A 20,559-nucleotide genomic window follows, 5' to 3' on the forward strand; every position below is an offset into this window, starting at 1 on the left:
GGCATATGACACACAGCATTTATAAAGTTCTGAGATAAAGGCAATAAACAAAAATACATCAACTACAAGACTCTTGTATTTAGTTAGTGCCCACAGTTCAGAATGACATGGGGAGTCTTGGAGAGGGTTCAGGGAGGAACATGCCATCAGTTGACCAAAATACCAATTACAAATACCAACTACTAATTTCATTCCCTGCAAGCACCCAGAACCCTCCAATTACCTTACTTCCAGGGAAAAAAACCCCAACCCTACAGCAGGCTTTTAAAGGTTTATAACAGATCCTGCAGAATAGGATAAACAAATCTTTTTAAAAGAAAAAAAGTCATTCTACTAATGCCCTCTGCAAAGAACGGCTACATTAATCTTGGCAATCTTTACAAATCCTCCCCCATGTTTTCGAAAGACAGCCAGAGCATCGAGATTCGTTCAACAAATGGCAGCATGAGTCAGTGGGCCTGGGAGCTCTGGGTAGGAAGGAGCAGATGACGTCCACGGAGTCACAGAAGTCTTCAAATGATTCATGTCATAACATGGATCCAGAAAAGCGACTTATGGTTGAGACATAAACTATGGGTAAACTGGGTAATTCTGTATCCGTGCCTAGGGACTCACCAGCAAACGTGGCACTGTTAGAGCAAACACAGCCCAGTCCATCCCCCAAATCAACCTCTCTCCTCTCACCAGATAAGCGGTTGAGCCAGACGAAACATTATGCCAAAACCAGCACTAGTGCTCGTACAGGACGTAGCGTTTAGACCGTACGCTCCACTCAAACCTGCTTTCAGAAAGTAGAACAGCAGCTCTGTTGTTTTAACCTAGAAAACTCCAGAAGGTTGACAGTGGAGCTGCAGATCACCGCTGGTGAAAGAAAGCCAGGAAATGAGCAGGAAAACGCTTGTACGTGTCAAAACTGACAAACCCTTATTCACACACTAAAAGGCCTCATACCAGCATGATTAGTCACGAAAGACCTCAGCTTTTGTTCCTATCAAACCATGTCATTTTACCTTTAATGAGGTATCCCAAGGAGGTAGCTCAAAAAAGAAAAACCAAGAAAGAAAATTTAAGAGTGTGCCTAGCAGCGAAAATAGACCTGCTTCTCCAAATGCAGTCCCAAGCCAACAAAACTCCTCAGCCAGAAGTAGACTGATCCTGGGAAGATATCCTTAAATACTGTCCACATACAACTCAATGAATATGGTGCAGTCACCGGTCCCGACTACCTTTGTCTTCTGCTGGGAGTATCACCAGAATTGCCTCTTATAGGCTACTGCAGACACTTCTGAATGATACACAAATTATTTTAAAGCTACTGGACAAGTGAAAGCGAGCTGTGAATACACATTGAAGAGGCCCAGAGACTTCACCCTCCTTACAAGAAAACTTTTTACTTCCCTCAGGAAAAACAACTCAGATGTTAGGTCAGCTCCCAGCCTCACACCGTACACCAGATCTCCGCCACAAACACTTGACAATACAGATACCAGTCTGTGACCCACTTGCCATCAGAGACAACTGGGTCTCACATGCTGATGTTGTTCTCCAGCTCCAGCTCCAGAGAGAGAGTCCTCCGTTATAAACGGAGCCAGTGATCAAGAAAAAGAGGCAAGGTAGCAGCGGAGAACGTCTTACACCAGTGGGTAACAGTCAACTGCTGGGTCATGCCACTTTCAAAAACCTTTTGCAACCAGCACAATCTTGAATCAGCCCTCTAGAGGAAACCAGCCTTGTACTCCTCCTTCCTCTTCCTCTTGATCTATATAAACAAGGATTTCTTCCCATACTACTAATAGCAACTCTCGTGCTTTCTTTATTCAGAGGTATGCTAAATCTGGCTATAAACAGATACACATTAAACGTTTAGTTTTCAGCTCAGAAAGCAGAAGAGGATCTGAACAACAATCTCAGAACTTCAGAAACCTTCTAATTTTAAATATAACAAGCCATGCATATTTTATGACGTAGGACTCCCATTTCAGTTTTTCAACTATGTCTGAGAAACAACAAATGAACATGGGAGAGAAATTAAATATGGATAAATACTACAATTTTGAAATCAAAAGTTGCTTTAATACCTTTTAATAACTGCGCATTCCCTGACCAACCTGATGCAGCTCTGAAGTTAGCTCTGCTAACTCGGAGGGTGTTGGACTAGACACTTCCAGGGGCCCCAGCCAAACTCAATCTTTCTATAATACTAAATTTACTCAAATCACTCTTTAGTGCACACCCCTGCAATTCTTCCTGAACTATTCTAACAGGCTGCTCTCCTCTCAATGTGAAAAAAAGTAACCCGTATCACAAAAGAGCATTGCGCAGGGCTTTTTGGTTTGTTTGTAACTTTTTTTTATGTGTCTTTAAACTACACCTAATAATCCCATTCATGTATTATTAGATGAAGCTTCCAAGTAGAAGGGATTTTCCATCTTTTCAACTTGTGAAAGCCCTTAACTAAGATTAACAATTGATCAGAGCAAGATTTTGTTTGTTTAGTGTGGAGTCAATACCAATTTCTCAGCCGAACAATTCATTTTTGAAACTGGCTCTTACCACTCCAATTAAGTCTCCTCGGCCATATTCACCCGTCAGGTGCTTTTTTCCATCATCCATCCGTATGACTGAGCGAAGTCGACCATTCAACACAATGTACGTGCAGTCTGACTTGTCACCCTGCCTGCAGAAAGAATAACCAGTAATGAGGAGTAGTGAACCATCTTTGCTCAGCAAATGCATCTAGAGTCTTTCAATAAGTTGATCATCTTCCCCACCTGGCTTAGAGGACATAGGAAAATGTTTAACCAACAGTTAAACATAACAAGCAAACAAGAAACTGAACAGGCATCTGTTAAAAGGTGACTTGGAAATACATTCAGTGTTTAAATATGGACAACTGGTTAATGTTAGGTCTGGAAGCAGATGACCAGAATGCAAGTGGTCTCTAGGGGAGACAACAGGCTCGTTACTGGTTACAGCAGGAGCTTGTTGTCATTGGAAGGTCAATATGGATGCATAGAGAAATTCTGCAGGTCAAAGAGAAAAAACCCCGAGTGGCTCAGGACTTGGATTCTTTTTAGTGCACACATCTTAGTCTATCAGGAAGGTTTTGCTATATCAAATTTGCATGGTTAAGAGTGCTGTTTGGCATGCAGATTTCCAGCATAACCTAGTACACGGATGAAATGCCATACTTTTGGTAGCGGAGTTAAAACCAATGCAAGGAATTATAAAAGATTTTGACAGCTATGACTGCTTTGATGCACAAAGTAATCCAAAACTTCCATTAGCATTAGTGCTGCAGGTATAGTTATAAAAATTAAAATTACAATTATATAGAACAGGTACTAAATTAGACCTTTATTCTCCTACCACTGCAGCGACAATATAATGGCTCAAATGTATCCTAGTACAAAAATCAAAAAAACTCAGTTTTCCCAAGGATAACTTTTGCCCCTTAAATATAAAGTGCAGTGCCTAATTTCAATTTACTATTGAATAAGCCTAACTGAATCACCTTTGAGTTTTGTTGTTTATTTTAGAAAGGCTGAAAAACTCTTTAAGCAATAGACGTTCACTCTCTTAACAATGCAGAAACTACCACCAGAACATACAACTGTGTCTTGATCCATTATGTCACTTTAAAAGCTTTCTGAGAAAATATAAAGGATGAGGAATAATATGAAAGAATTTTAATAACACCTGGAGACAAGACACTGAAGCAATGTTGACGGGTATTGCACAAAGAAAATAATCTCAAAATAGGCAAACAGATAAACCTGATGGAATGGTTGATAAATTTAGTCCAATGAGCTTCTTATTCTATATAATCACCAAGGGAGCACAGCTCCTTAACTATGAAAACTTAAATATTCAACAGACAACATACAATTTTGTCCACATCCCACCTGTAAACAGCTCGTCCAGCCTCAACCTCCATCCAATCCAGGGCAAAGTCAATTTGCCTAACAAATGGGGACATTCTCTTCACAACAGTGTGGGCCACACCGAGAATTACGCTTGGCTGCTCCCGCATTATCCTAGGGAAAAAAAAAGTAATAATGTTATTCAAGTACTTCCCCAGAATAGGAATAGATACACACAGGCACGATACCCCAATGCAGCTGTTGCCAATGCAACTGGGCAGTTACATAGGCACTAATTCAGAAGTTAGTACATACCCATATATACACTCCACTCTCGCCACAACCACGCTACATCAGTGATAATTTGACAAAGTATGAGGCTGGCCAGCCTGCCAACCTAGCCCAAATTAAACGTCACTCAAAGTTGACACTGTCCTAGTAGCAGTAGGACTATGCTAGTAGAGTGCTAGCTAGTCCTGCAGCCTGGCCCAATTCCCGTCTTTAAGTGAGCAGCGGGATGGATAGGAGCTGTGCTAACTCTTGTTTATGAGCCACCCTCCAAACCTCCACTTCTCCAAGGTCTCTTATAACTCAGGACAATGTTTATACTGACCGGAAGATTGTCCCTCCCGGCCGTTCTGCACCTCTCAGTCTCTCACACGTGCACGTGCTCGCAGTTTCCCCTAGATTTTATTTCAGGTCAGAACCTTATATGTGAAGTCTGATGCTCTTAAAAATAAGAGACCTGCTCTGTATTAGAAATGTTCCCTTTTCCCTGTTGCAAAGGCCACAAAGAACTGAAACATCTCCTAATAAAGCTTCTGATCTTCATTCTGAATCTTTTGAGTGATGCTTAAAATCTTTAGTAGTAGAGCTACCATGTAATTCAATACTTTTCCCAAACTGAAAAACTTTGAGAATGTTCTGCCAGTGATAACTGCAAACTCGACACTGACTGCGAGGCCTGAGGGAAATCACTCTCACAGACACCTGATAACTGCTCATGAATGTCTTATTTCTCATTCTTTTTAGCCTAAAGATCACTGCATCCTGTTACCTTGCGAGTAAGCATTCAAATTCTTCCTGAAGCACTATTCCACAGGAGTGAACTGATCACGCACATCTCTAAGCGGTGTACCTGTTAGGACATCTTATCTTTTCTGTTCCTGCACAGCATCAAGAGCAATTGATGGCAGACTACTAAAAAATAGTTATTTCACAAGAGGCAGCACAATTCAGAAAGAAGTAGGTAAGTGTATGCAGACCCGGTACGTGAAGTGCACGCAGATAGAGATGAGGGAGCTACATTAACGCCACACATGGGCAGAAACAAAGAAGAGAAAACAATAAATACTTAGTATGTTTTCTGCATCAATGTTCCATCAATCAATGAAGATACCGGACTGCCATAAGACAATCTTCTTAGGAGACCCTGCGTACGCAGGAACTCTCACTAAGCACAAAACGTGAGCTTCATATCCAACCTCGCACCCTAAAAAATAGGGAGGAGGAGAGAAAGGCGTGGAAAGAGCACTGTCAGTCTTTGTTCCCTAACTGAAATACAGTTCCTTGTGGACCACTGTAACTTGGCAGAAATGAGAGAAAGCCTGAGTAGAGATCCATAATCCTAGAACGTGGTAATAAAAGCAAACTTAGCAGGAGCCTGGATGAAGCACAGAAACTGCCCTGAAGTTTCTAAAACATCAGATCTCTCATTCATGAGTCCTACAGCTGCAGCAAGAGACCCAGAGCTAACAGCGACTACGGGTCAAGGGCAGCACACAGGGCTCTTCAGGGAGCTTTCATGTTTATCTCCTCTCCTTACCCAATGCCTCAAATTACTACTTTTCGCAATAATGAAGCTTATAATTTCTTCGGCAGAAATCCCTGAATTTGAAACGGAAGAGATTCGTAGGCGTATATCCCTATTCCGTATTGAGCTCATCACACTCACACCTCTGCACTCATATGTGCTACCAGGCAAATTAAACTGAACACCAACTCTTGCATTTAGCACAGTTTAAAATCCAGCCCTCAAAACAGGACTACAAAAGAGCAGAACACCCTTCCTCTCCTGCTCCTCTTCTCTTGCCCTGAGGTTTCCATGCCCCCTCGCCCCCATCTCCAACCCAAGATGCCTACAGACCACCTTGGTTTTGATAAGCTATTATTGCACGTGAAAACAACATATTATCTTACAGAAGCTTTAGCACACTAATGTAACTTGGAGCAAAGGACAAAGGAGCTGGAAAAGGCACCCCAGGATAAGCACTAATAAACAGACAGCCCTAATCCCCCAACGCACACAAAACACCCAGCCCTATCCCCCTCCTCAGCTGATCTAAAAGTTAAATAAACCCCCTGAAAACTCCTGAATGGTTTAGCTCCTTGTTTTTACACTACTTGCTTATTTAGCCCTCAAAGTCTCCTCCCACACAGGCTGTCTGCTATGATCAATAAAAGCCATTTACTCCTCTACCTCCCTCAAGATATGTATCCTAATACATAATGCCTTCAAAATGTAAACTACTAACAGGCTGCTTTTACTTCCATCTGGAGCTCTCGGCTATTTCACTGAGTGCTATACAGCTGCTAGAAGAGTATTAGCCATGGAAGGTAAAAGCCTGCCCTTACGCACAAGAAGAGAAAAGCAGGGGTTTTTCCCCCATTATCAGCCAGGTTTCCTTCCTTTCACCTGGGTGTTTTCCTCTTTGCTCTTCTGCTTTGCACATGCCTGACACTGGGAAAATTAAAAGCCAAAGCTCTGTATTACAGAAACATGGTCCTGAAAGGATCCTCAGGGTTCTTTATTAGAAAGCTCACCAAATACAGTGATGAAAAGGCTAAACTACTGTCTGTGAAAGCCTGGGACTTATGCAGATATTTTTCTGGATGCGGATGCAATTTGATATTCAGCTTGGCTGGCAATACAAAATAAAAATCAAAGCATTCCTGCTAATCTGGCAAGCGCACATGATTAAGACTCTAAACTGTGAAATTTACTGAACCAGAAAATGTGGCAGAGTCCCTGGTACTGCAGAGCCTGAACATAGTCCCTCAGGAGAGTCTGGTGACAACTTGATTACACCGTTCATCAGGAGACACCAACAGTTGCAGCGTAGGCACTGCACACTTACTACATCAGTTCAGCAAAACAGCAAAGCATTTAAGGTATATACTATATAATTAGCTTGTGTCACCCCTATACTTAAACTCTTCATTTACAGATAGTTATTTAGTCATGTTAGTACCACGTAAAAGGCTCCTGCCCCGAAGTTTCAGTGAAAAGGATTTAACCTGTTGTCCAACATCCAACATGCAATTCTAAACCCCGAGCTACTTCCATTACTGTGCTCTTTGCCTAATGGCAACTATTGACCATGTTCTTTCTGCTTCGCCCTCTCATTAATTATTGAGAAAAAACACATATAGTGTTCCAGAGCAGCTCAAAGAAAGAGTACAATATTTGACAAGAAAGGAAGAAAGGAATTTTGGAGAATAACGGAGGTTCTTGTCAAATTTCTTCTGGTCGGTAAGTAAGATAAGAGCAAAAAAAAAAAATTAAAAAAAAAAAAATCATTCCCGTGAGATTCCGAGCAAAGGAGAAAGCCTCACATTGTAGGACTATGAGCACAGAATTTGGCACAAAAAGTGGAAAATAAATTTATTTCTAATTTTATCAACAAGTTTTTCTTTCTCATAGAGTTCAAAGCAAATATGAACAAACTTGAAGAAACCTCATGCTTTTCAAAGACTTTCTACAATGACACTTTTAAATACGGGAACAGGAGTTAGAAGTGATACAGAATGTGAGTTTCAGGAGAAATTGTGAAGGTGGAATGCTGGAAGATCACAGAGACCGTAAAATGCAGAGAACTGGCAATACACTTTTTAAAGGAGAAAAAGAAAGATTTGCAAAGGTCCCAAAAATGATGAAGAGGTGATACAGTGATGGGTTTGAGATCACTGACTGGTAAGGAGTTAATGGAAGCAAAAAGATAAGTTGGAATAAACAAGAAACAACTCGATTCTCCAGAGAAAAGAGAAAACTCAGGAAAATGAGCTTAAGCAAATGAGTCAATCCAGGACTGAATATCAAAACTGAAAAAGAGGAGGAAAAGGTAGAATCTGACTGGTTGGCTGAGACAACAAAATGAAATTTAAAGTAAAAAACAAATGAGAAAACAACAGTAGAAAAAGAAAGAAAGAAAGAAAAAGCAGGAGTTTAGAAAAAATAGATCCAATAGTGCATGGAATGGTACAAGTGGGGAGCATCTATCAGAAATTAGGTCAAAGAGTTGACATCCACCGCACAAACCTGCAAGAGAACAGCTAATCAACCAAGCACACTGCTGAGAACAGTGTGTTCAGTTTTATTGCATGCAGCCTCTTGCCTGAGGTGAGAAACCAAAATCATAGAATAAGATTCTGTGGTAGAGTTGATTAGGAATACAAACAATTATAATTATTTAGAAAGTAAGAAGTACACAGAAATGTACAACATAATAGTGGCCTAGAAAACACGACCTCAGAAAGTCCTACACATAACACAGGAGTGATGGCACATTCCAGCAGAAGTTGAAAAAGGAGATCAGAAAAGGAAATAGAGATATTTGACACAAATTATGTGTGTGAACTAATAGTAAGTCTTAACAATAGGATCACGGAATAAATCAAGAGCATTAATCATTAATATTGGACAACGAGGCTAACCACAGTCATCATATCAGGTTTGGGTGCGTGTCTTCTAATTAAGAAATACCTATAATACCTTTATAAGAAATACCTATAATACCCTTTAAGCATTAAGTCACAAGTCATGTACTACTTCCAAGGTCCAGAAAGAAACCTGTCTTGCACAGGGGCATTATTCTTTGACGTATTCTATTAGAGAGCATTGAAAACCTACAGTTACACCAAGACCAATCATTCGTAACACATCCACCAGCCTGGGCTGTGTTTGGAAACAGAACTGGGGTGGTTCTCCAGCAAAAAGGAATAATGAATCTAAGAGAAAGGGCCTGGCAAAGAAGCACTTAACCCAGCAAAGCACAGGCTCTGGCCAGACTTTCTTGTTTGGATTATGAAGTATATGGGTCTTGGGTCATAAATCACATCCCATTGGGTTAAGTGCTTTATAAACCTGGCGCAAAGGAGATACCACCATTTAATATTACCATGTTCCCTGCATTACCACTTGCTGGAGAGAAAGCTACCCGATAGATGGGTCAGAGCTGATCTGAGCACTTAAAACTCTCACATAAGCTATCCGGTTTGCTACAGGATGTATTGTAGCAGTACTATGCCACACATAAATCCACCACTCCCATTTGTTCAAAAAGGCCATAAAAAATTAAAAAAAAAAAAAAAAGTCAATATATGTTTTCATGGCAGAACTCACTCATAGAAATGGGACTTGGAAATAGACAGGAAGCTGCAGTCTCGATTGGCCTTGATGGTGAAAATCAGTGGTTCCCCAGTCAGGACAGCGAGCTGGCCTACGAGTTCTCCTGGATGGGTAATGAACAGACAGGTGTCCTCTTCCGAGTCTATCTTCCATTGGTACACGTGAAGCATCCCCGAGACCACAAAGCGAACGTTAACATCCTGGAGAAAATGGAAAAAGAGCTCAAAAAAATCCCCAAAGATTTTAAAAGCAATTATCACAGTGACAGAACTATCATGACCAATCTGTTTTCCAGAAAGCTCCTTATAGTTTTTGAACAATTAGGTGATAAAATAAGACACAATAGTGAATTATTAAAAGCAGGTTATGAATATTTAAAACTAAGCAGCCACAATGTTGAAAAATGTGTTTCTCTTGGTATGGTTATGAAAAACGAAGTCTGCATCTCTAAGATCTCAAGAAATAACAACAGAATTGAGAATGGAGATAATGGGGTAATCACAACAGCAGCATGAGGGACATCGCAGTTCAGCAGAGCAGACTACAGCAGTACCATAACTGGAGCTGCCCCTCATCTGCTTTGCATAAGCTTGTCTATTTACACAGTAGTATTATAAATTAATCTCGTTATATCCTAAATATACTTTGCTATACACAGTAACACTGGATTTCTACTGTACGGGGGGAAAAAATACCTTACTGCAACTGAGTGACGTCACCGAAAGCCTGCATGGAAAAGGGCTGCCCAGCCTCCATACCTGCTCAGGAAGGATGGTCGTATGATACCCCATACCTTCTCAGAAGGTACGTAAGAGCTGAAAAACAGGTACCAGATTTCCACTCTGGCTCTGGCTACACTGCTACTCTGTGTGGACAGAAAGGCTGAGAGCTGGGATTGTTTCACCTCAAGAAGAGAAGGTTTGGGAGGGGTCAAAGGGGTATTTTTTTATTTATCATCGATGTGTAGAAATACTTTATGGTGGGGGCAAAGACCGAGCCAGACTTACATTCTCTCTACTCTCAGATGACACTCGCTCACCTGATCTCCTTGCCTCGACAGCACAGTCCCAGCAGTAACCTGATGCAGCGTCACTTTGCCATTCAACAACGAAGGATCCTGGAGAAGAAAGAGGCGGAGGGTACAATTTACTTGTCGGTGCACATGTAAAGATCTGAGAATGTGAGGAAGCATTGAAATAAAGCCAATAAGAATAATAATTACTAAAGACAATGTAATAAGTACTTGAATCTCCCTATTTTAAAAATAGGGTGCATGATTTTTATATTTTTCTACCCAACAAATGTTTCTTCCAGAAGAAAAAAGGTTTCATTCATTTCCATTGATCACAGACTTAGATTCTTAAGTATTTTATATTTGTCAGTTTTGCCCCCAGACTCTTTTAAAGGTCTACAACAAAAAGAGACCTATATCAGCTGGCATGAAAATCATGAAATATGAAGTTATTTTCAAAGGAAGGTGAAATCAGACAAGACTGTTTACATCATGGAGGAATCAGACAAGAAGATCTAATGCTCGCTTTATCACAGCCCTTTCCTGGTCACACAGCTCAGCTGTGCTGTGCATGCATAGCAGATTTTCATACACATTGTAGATCAAAAGCTTCCCCAAAGTAATGAATTCTTATGTGCATACACGTTTGCACAGGAGAGTGGGAATTTTCCTCCCGACCGAAGAGCATGCGGGAGGGAGGGTCTTTCGAAAAGCCTGCCCGCAGTTTGGACCCAACCCCAAACCCTTGCAATGGCAAGGAGCTGATCTGGTTAAGTGCATCAGCTGATCAGAAGATTCCTTCCCAGCTCCAAAGCTGGTCACCACCATAATCCTGAGTACGTAACGCAGACAACCACCGCGCACAGAGAGAATTTCCTTTCACCCCAAAGAACTGCCCATTCAATTTGGTGTCCCATGTGCAGTCAGTATCAAATCCTAATGCTTCAGGCCACTTTTGCTTCAGCAAAACTTTCACCCAAACCAGCAAATCTTCAAAAGCTCAACGTTTTATTATCATCATCCAAATGGGTAGGGGCAAAAATGTAGGCTCAGTTAGGCGATTCTTGCTTTATGCTAAAGAGTGACAGTGCAGTCCTGGCGTCTCGCAGCTTAACCTCTGCAAGGCAAAGCTGGACACTACTGTGTCCGGTACTTTGCCACAGAGGTAGAACCACTAAAACCAAGAGAGCTGCATGCACAGTAAGATACAATTCAGTGCAAGCAGCATAGCAGAATCTGCCCATAGTCATTAACCTTATTGCCGTGGGATAACGGTATAAAAGGGATGTAAACATTTTACCATTGTAATTGTTATGCCAGGTTTATCTCTTTTCATTTTCAGTTGAAAAAAAAATAGAGCAAGTGAAATAATCAGAATTATTCTTTACACCTACAGCTGATAAACAGAACAGATTTTCATCAAAAAATACGTTTATTCAAACCAATCTGTTTCATGGGAACATATCCAATGCAAAGAACCTGACAAGCACCTGTCAAAATATTTCAGTTCAGCAATATCAACTCAACTAATTTCTATGATGTTTTTTCTATATTTATACATTTATGGTTGTATAGTATTACCTATACTTAAAGACAAACTTTTAACTGCAAAAGTATCTCACAGAAAGGGAATGCAAACTCCCTAATGAGCTCTACTTACCAATGGCTGGTTTTGGCTGCATTGGCTCTAACAAAAATTGTTGCAAAGATTTTCTTCATGTCTAAGACTACTTAAGTATTGGAATAGATTGCACACAAAGCTGTGAAGTCCTCATCATTGGAGATCTTTCAGAACAGGTTAGACAAAAACCTGCCAGAAATGACTTAGCAATATTTGATTCTGCCTTGGGCATGAAAAGAGACTGAATGACCTCCCAGCAGTCCTTGAAATCCTGCTTTTCTAGTGCAGGGTAGTGCTATTACTACCCTGATTAAGCAACAAAGGAGTTGACAAACAAGATCACAGACAAGATCCATCCTGTCTAGTATCTTCTCTCTTGAATGGGCAAGACCAGCAAACCCAAATTCAGCATTGCATAGTTACAGGGTTTGAGCTAAATGACTTTGCACTGATCTCCTCCAGCCTCCTCCAGCCACTAGCTTTTAGAAAAAGAAGTTGCTAGCACAACAAAATCCATTTGACAGAAAGTTTCTTTCTTTATGTTACTACAGTAAGTTAGCAGAGGTTTATGATGCAGAAGTGAAAGCACAAACCACTTATAAACAATACACAAAAGCAGTAATTAACTGGGACAGACAAATAATTTTTTTGTCAAAGGAAGCGATGCAATTCCTTTATAACGCATGCAGAAGATATGCCCTGCAACATTGTTTGACTCTCATAATAAAACTGCAGATAAAGCTGAAAACATGTAAAAATTGTATGAGAGAGAAAACCACTCATAACAGAGACCCAAGGAATTCAAGTTATTTAAAACAAAAGAAAAAAAAAGAAAATCTTAGTTCTTAAATCAGATACCTAAGGGTCTTTGAAATAATACTGCCTCTCTCCTATAGTAAATTATCCCCTCCTCTCTCTCTCTTACAGTCTCATGAAAAAAAAACAACCACCAAACAACCAAAGAACAAAACACCACCATCTGTCATCAAAACATCTAGATTTTATTCACACTGACTGGCTGCTCTGAAAAATGACATCTTAAAATGCCTCCAGCCAGCTAAGAAGTAAAAGATCTGGGCTAATGTATTAAGAGAAGAGCTTACAGAATTCATCTTCTTCCTTAATGTAAGTAGTATGGGACACAAATATTTTAAATACAGTAAGATTTTTCATCCATTGCCTGTAGAAGAATCAACTTCTGCTATCCTCAGAGAAAAAATAAACATTGACCTCTAAGTGAGATTTCTAGCATTTGGCTACATTCCATGAGATTCTTATTTGCTTGTGAAAAACTGAGTTGTTATAATATTGAAGTTTGAAAAGCCTACCTTATTTCATTATTATTTAGATCTTCATGTTAAAAATGCTGCTTATTAGATGCTGCATTTTAAGGATACTGTTCCAATTAACTTCAACTCTAATCTGTTTACTTGCTAATTACTGAGAAATTTATTCTAGATTGGGGAAAAAAAAAAAAAGGGCTGTAATCGGTAGCTTCAGTGATCTTGGAATTTTTGCTTGTGATCCAATAGGTCTAAAAAGGAAGACATTGGCTGTGTATTGGACACAAACTTTTGTCACAAGAGGCGTCTGAGGCCAGTCCTATCAAGAATAGAAGGCTGAGGAGAACAGATGAAAGTCCTACTTTACTCTATCTGTAACAAGAATTTCTTCTAAAATAGTTTGCAGCCTTTCAGGAAGATATAAATGCCTGAAAAAAATGAAAATTAACGTAACAAGACAGTTAAGACTCCTGCAGACTATCAGCCAGTACTGCACCCCTTAGGCAAATTGGCGACAACATAAAGCACGTATGTCGAGACTCACTACTGGTAGCTGAAAGATCATGACCAAGATTTTGAAGTTGCAGGGGGAATAATTTGGAAGTCAGCAGGGAATGTTAAAATCCAAAAGTAAAATCTTTTAAGTTCTAGCAAGCGTCGCTTGGTGAGAGCTCTTAAGGCAGAGGAGGCTGCAGCAGCTGTGCCCAGGCCTCTGGCAGCATCCACAGACTTGAGGTATTGAAATACATGCTGTAATAAAACCAGGATATCTGTAACTGATTTAGACAGATGTACAATTTTCCCAAATTGTCTGATTAGCTGCACGAACAGATACACCTCTGTAATGAAATGTAGCTGGAATCATAGGAACAATGAAAACAAACATTTTCATTCCTTCTTACAACAAGAAGGTGGTAAGCAGGGGCTGAGCTCAATAATGATGACTGCGAGGGCACCAAGCATTTAACTTGGACTGGGCATGGCACAGTCACTCAGCTGTGAAATGCACTCATAGCCAATGGCCAAATACAGAGATTCAATTCCAAAAATCAAACGAGGCACTCAGATGCTATGCCAACAGGATTAATAGATTCAGCAATCACTTGAACACCTTTACATAACTTCTTCACGCAGTATGTGAGAGCGTGAAATTACAAGGCAGCAGAAATTGCACGTTTACTTCTCAGAGGGATAAATCCGTACACAGTGAGAAAAGATTCATGCAGTGCATTTCAGCATGGTCTTTTCAAATGGCAGAATAATTCAGATTTATTTCAGTCCTCCTAATAATTTCAACAGACTAGAGAATAAAACATTCAGATAGTCTACAGTGTACTAGGGAGACAATTTACTTTTTAGTGCCTGGCAGAATGAGATGAAAAGCAAAACCAAAGCCATTTCTTCCTGCAATAACTTACATCGAGTTTCATCAAGGTTGAAAGGTCTTTCTTTGCTGCTTCAATGATGGCATCCGTATATTTGCTACTACAGGAATCTTGCACAGCACTGTAATGGAAAACTGCTGAAGGAGTTTCTGTCACCGTCACAGTCTTCTTCAATATCGACTGCAAAGAACAGAGGTACACAACAAGTATCAGTTTAGATGTTATAATTGGCACCCACCCAGCAAAAACTTGCCGTATCATCTGTATTCTCTATCCACCACAACGGGTGGCCTGAAAAAAAAAAAAGTGAGGTTTCCAACAAAGCAACAGCTTGCTAACTTCATTATCCTTGTATTTTTCTGCAAAGCTTGACAAGTCAAACAAAGTTACTCATCACAGCTTGCAAAAGGGAAGAATAAGAGACTTTTCAGAAACTGGGCAGCTGCCAGTTCGATAGAACTAAAACTTGATCAACACCATATACAAAGATGGAGGAAAAGATAAAGTGTCTGTCAAGGTCACGCTGAGCCATAGTTTCTCTTCAGATTTTGGTTTGCAGTTTTATAATTCAGGAGCATTTTTGTGCTCTTAACTTCCAAGTCACTATTCATAAAAAAGCAGACCACAAAAAGAAAAACAGATTTATAAACATGACTGAAAACCCACAGGAAGTTCACAGGCTGATACAATTTTTTAATTCCTTGCTGCAAAGTAGTTCTCACAAATAAAGCATGGTCTGACAAATTCACCTTTCCAAATAATCCTTTTCATGAGTCAGAGGAAGGCAATACCTAAAGTCAAGAAGTTGCAGCAGTGCTTTCCCATTACTTGCCAAGGGAATCTCCACAGAGTTTCAAGATCTGCACTAAAAAGCCTGAACAGTCACCAAAATCTACTGAAACAACTCTAAGTTAAAATACACCAACACAAGACACCAAATATCACATCTTCTACAGAGTTGCAAGGGCAGCGTTTCGAAGTAAAGGAGAAAACATTTAAATTACTCAAAGAATAATAATGAGTAAGGAAGTGCAACGCCAGAAACATGCTGGAGTCTCCAAAGGAGAAGACCTACCTTGCCCACAACAGGACTGCTGGCGGTGTCCTCCAAGCCAAAGTGCACTCTGGCTCTTTCATATGCCATGTCCATGTCTGACTTTGCACCGCTGGAATTATCTATGAGCAATATAAAAATCTTTTTTTAAGCATCTCCTTTATTACAGTTTCTCAGAAATAGAAGTAGCAGATAGCACACAACATTGAGCAACTTTTTGTCTGTTTGTTTGTTTGTTTCTGAAGCTGAGGATAAAATAGAAACTGGCATCCTCATATTCTTATTTATTTCCTAGTTCCTTTTGACCTGGAAGATCTGATGGGAACTTTAAATCTTCTCATCTGAGCTCATGTATACAATATGTCCCAAAATCCCCACATCCACTCTTGTACAAAGTACAATAATTATTTCAGGGTAGACAAAACAGAGTCATTCGGATCTGAAGATTATCAGGAAGAAGCAAATCCATCAAACAGATTTTCCTCATTGTTTTCAGGAAATTATTTTTATTAACCTTTTCCCCACTAAACCAATGAACTTTTCTTGTACCCGCTATATTGCAAGAGCTTTCATAGGGACAATATTATGATCAGCAACTTCTTAAAGTCTCTCCATAGAAAGCATTGCCCCCTGATGCCTAAAATAATTTCAGATCTTTTCTACGACTTGTCCAAACTTTCAATGCATGTCATGTGCTGAGAGATACATAAGGAATTCCCTTACAGGTCTCGCTTATTTAATTCATTAATTTCAAGTCCCTAACAACTTCTATTCCTTACTTCCCAATTTTAATACATCTTAATTATACTAGCTCCTTGGCTGTCCCATCCACCTTCCAGGAACTTATCTGAGATAATCAATAATGCAAACGTAACTGGGAAACACTTCCTATTTAATTACCTTGAACAGAATACCCACATATCAGCCTGATGATTTACAGATGAGTTTAAGAATCAGCAGAGATTGCAATTTCCTTTAACAAATAAACATATAATAATTTCTATCATATTTCTATGCCTAATATATCTCAAAAATATACTGTATTCAGAAAAGTTTAAGTTTTCTCCCTTACGCCTTTTTCCTTCTGTTACGACATTGTTCCTATACTTCCGCTTTTTTAAATACAAATTGCTGCTCAAAAATAAGATGGGCCATTAGGAAAAGCAGTTGTCTTTCCTGACTGTTGAATTTTGTTCCCTAATAAACTCTGAAAGGGCTCAAATTTTTAATTCTGAATTCCTCCCCCATCCCCCCTCCTACACACACACACACTTGAGTTTGCCCAGGATTGCCCTGATCTTTGGAAAATTGGCTTTTAGGAACATGGAGCCGCCCTACATTAACACCCTTGTTACATACGATCATGTGAAAATATTACCCTCCCATGAACAGCTGTCTACAAATTTAATTTTAAAAATACAATTATTTTACTTCTGAAGGAGCTTGACTCCTACCTCCACCCCAGCTAGGACAAGGAGAGAATCCTACTGTCCCAAGGATTCCGATCTACCTCAGAGTACTCTTTCCCATGTTATCTACAAATATGAACAAAGCTTTGCATGCAGTAAATCCACATCTGCCACTGGGGTCATAACATCATTTAATGATCAGCCTCCAAACAAGAAACCCGACAAGTTGACGCAAAGATTGTCATCAGCAAAACTTACAAACCATAAGACAAAAAAAAAAAAAAAAAGAAAAAAAAGAAGAAAAAAAAGAGGGAAAAGCTGTTGATGCTACTAACTGAGTTTCATACACACTGCAACATTAAAGACCCTAAATTAGTTACAAACAAAAAAAGCTGGGATAGTAGAAATAGCAGCATGGAACTCCATATGGGCTGATTTGACTACCTGTCAATTATACTGCCCCACAAATCACAGTGTCAGCATAATTACTAAGCCCCAATACACCAAGTGCCTTCTAAATCTAAACACACACTTCTCAGGTTAAACCTAAATAATCTGATAATGGGCACGTAGGCATGAAAAGCATCCTCTACATAGCTTTGCATATAAAAAATCGGAGAGAGGAAAAAGAGGAGGCATGCTAGGAGTGAAAGCTTATGTCTACTAGACTTCTGTTCAAAGTAGGTCTTCATCTCAGTCGTAGGTATAAGCTTCCCACACCATGATTAATTAAACTGTCTTGTTGCTCAAATGGGAGTTAGAAGGGATACAGCAGAACAAGCTTTAACTAGAACCATTGAGTCAAAAGAACAGAAGGCAGTGGGAAACTCAAGAGTGGAATGCAATCCTGTTTGATGAACACATGCTCGCTGTATCCCACACACTGCTGGTATGGAAGTCACTGCAAAAACAACAGCAACTGACATAGTTCCTGGCAGTATTTGAGCTGCCTCTTTCCTTCCAAGTACTCGCTCACTGAACTACCTGCTTTTCCTAATGCAGGTGGTCCTACGCTCCTGCATGTACGCTGTAGCGTCACGGCTTCAGTTTTGAAGAAGGAAAAGCAGCTTCTCTTCACTCTTGATAAAAAATCCCCAATGAACAAATCAATAAAAGATAACTGCTATTTAACCTTAAAAAAATTAAGTTGGGAACACTTACTTCCAGGAACAATAAAACTGATGAAGTTATCACATACAAAAGATCCCATTGTTTTATTTCGTTCATCTAATTCTTCTGTCCACCAGCCCAGATACTCCACATGACTTAATTACATCTTTCTCCACATAAAGGGTTAGTGTACTTAAAAAGTAGACTAGCCTAAGTTGGCAGGATTGTATTTCCTCATCTACACAACTGCTATGTTTCAAATTAGATAGCTATACAAAAACAGGAAGAACGAATTACACCCCAACCCCAGGAGCTACTGAGGCAAAAATGTTCTCCCCAAAGTCATTTTTAGCAGTTTTTGTTAATTCTAATGAGCCAAGCAAATCAAAGAGATGCTGGGATAATAGCACCTGTATAACGCTAATAACAGACAGTTCTCTTTTTTCTGAATCAATAATAAACATAATCAATATTCCCATGGAGTCTGAACACACAGTAGGTAGTGGAACAGAATCTGAAGCAAGATCTTAATCTTTTCATTACAGACATCAAGATACTTTCTGTGCAAGCTAAACAGTGACTGTAACCTCAGTGCAGTGAACAGAAATCAGCTCCATTAATTGGGGCAAATCATAATTACCCAATTAGATAGGCTCCTTCTGTCAGTAAAAATTAATTTTCTCTCTCTGCTAAGCTCTGTGTACCCTGACATAACTCTTATGACACATGAAAGGAGAAAGGAAGGACAAATGGACATATTCGCTGTTAAGTATGCAGGGATCCTTCCACATAAAAGCTTCTAAGAACATGCATGGACTCTACCTTAAAAGTGTTACAGGGCTGCATAGGCCTGTTCTCACTGAACTACTTTATTTAGCTGGAGGAAAAAAGGCTCTGTTCAGAGTAAGCATTACTGAATTCACCACTGAACCAAGCCTGCTGGTACACTTTATAATGCATAGTGCAAAACAACCTAACGCATATGAAAATAAAGCCAAGTCTTGCATGGGTCACTTCAATATTTTCTCTTCATTTGTTTCCCGGTTCAGGAAGATGATGTACTTATCACTAGCGAAAATCCTCCTTCTCTGCCACATCCATCCCTCTGGACAGTAACACAGAAGTTATGAAAAACTGGGACATTGTACATTTGCATAGCAGCAACTGAAGGGAAAGTGAATCAACTCTCTATTGTTGAAAATGAAGCAAGTTGTAAGAAACCCTACTACCTGTTCTTCTCTTCTCTACATACACCAACTTAACTCGATAGCAACAAGGGTTAGAAACCTTACATTGGGAACAGCCCTCAACACTGAGGGCTCCCTCAGCCTGTCTCCCTCCTCCCTCCTTGTCTCCATATTCTCGAACCCCTCATAGTATGTTCTTATCTCCTAAACCATTTAATAGTCAATGTAAGCAATACATGTACCTTCTAATGTATCCAGGGTACCTTTATTCCACAGATTAAACTCTATATGAGTTTCTCTATTAGCAATATCTCCATAATGACTACAGTATCTAAGCATGACCTTACAACTACCTCAAGATGGGTTAGTTTGGTACTCGGCTAACGGAAAGAGATTCCTTCCTTTTATGTTTCACCCAAGAAGTTCCAGTGTCTCTACCTTTGACATAAAGCTAACCTAAACAACTGGCTCACAGGAAGATGTCTACAGTGGAGATGACTGAAGTTCACTGAAATGAATACTGCAGCATCAAAACAGCTCAGCCTCATAAATGTCTCATCAGAGCATTCAATGATAAATCACCTTTATTAGCCACTCAAAAAACATTCCTCTAAAAGCAATAAAGCCATGTAATGTGCTCTTTGGGACAATCAGCCAAGCAAGAATCGAGTGTCATCTTTTGCATGAAAAATGATACCATATCATCATAACTCACTTTGTTTCAGTTATATCAATTAATAAGGCTCTTCATTTGCAGGTCTCTCAGCAGCCAAATTACTGTATGTTCCCCATGGCTAATAAAGACAGCAAGGGAATGCTCTCTTAGATAATAGTCCATTTGTTACTTCAGAAAATAAATTTTTGACAAATGAGTTAGGAAGCAGTACTACTGCAAGATGATTATCCAACATAAACAGGAAGATTACCTAACCCAATGCTCCAGAGGGCATGTGTCTTCCCCCATATGATTAGATACATTACATATTTCCCACAATTTTGCCAAGCACTACTTACTAGAAGCCTCTGCAGACCCTGCACAGGGAGGTGCAGAAAGGCTTCTTCTGAAAACATGCTCAGAGTTTTCTGTACCAGAAATCTTCAACGTATCTGAAATTTAGAAACAAGTTACGCGAATGTGAACACATGATACTCCCTAGTAAAATAAATTTCACTAACAGCAAGAACCTCTCCCTACCCACTTTCAAAACTTAAAAGGCTGTGTTAAAGG

The 20,559-nt window shown here is 39.7% G+C and overlaps 1 protein-coding gene across 7 annotated transcripts in view; it reads right to left on the bottom strand.

The window, feature by feature from the left end:
* PNPLA7 (patatin like domain 7, lysophospholipase) overlaps positions 1-20,559 on the bottom strand; it is a 117,425-nt gene that overhangs the window by 78,188 nt on the left and 18,678 nt on the right. For 6 of the 7 annotated variants that reach the window (XR_012676760.1, XM_075170489.1, XM_075170486.1 and 3 more), the window contains exons 13-19: positions 20,346-20,438; positions 15,647-15,747; positions 14,605-14,751; positions 10,310-10,387; positions 9,265-9,470; positions 3,906-4,037; positions 2,554-2,677 (exon numbers count right to left, since the gene is read on the bottom strand). Coding sequence is in view for 6 of the 7 variants with exons in the window: in XM_075170489.1 (XP_075026590.1) it covers positions 2,554-2,677; positions 3,906-4,037; positions 9,265-9,470; positions 10,310-10,387; positions 14,605-14,751; positions 15,647-15,747; positions 20,346-20,438 (881 nt within the window). In the remaining variant the exon portion in view is untranslated. The remainder of the gene's footprint in view (positions 1-2,553; positions 2,678-3,905; positions 4,038-9,264; positions 9,471-10,309; positions 10,388-14,604; positions 14,752-15,646; positions 15,748-20,345; positions 20,439-20,559) is intronic. The other variant, XM_075170488.1, reaches the window with a different exon arrangement.

The sequence above is a fragment of the Calonectris borealis genome, chromosome 21 (genome assembly GCF_964195595.1).
Source record: "Calonectris borealis chromosome 21, bCalBor7.hap1.2, whole genome shotgun sequence".
Classification (NCBI taxonomy): domain Eukaryota; kingdom Metazoa; phylum Chordata; class Aves; order Procellariiformes; family Procellariidae; genus Calonectris; species Calonectris borealis.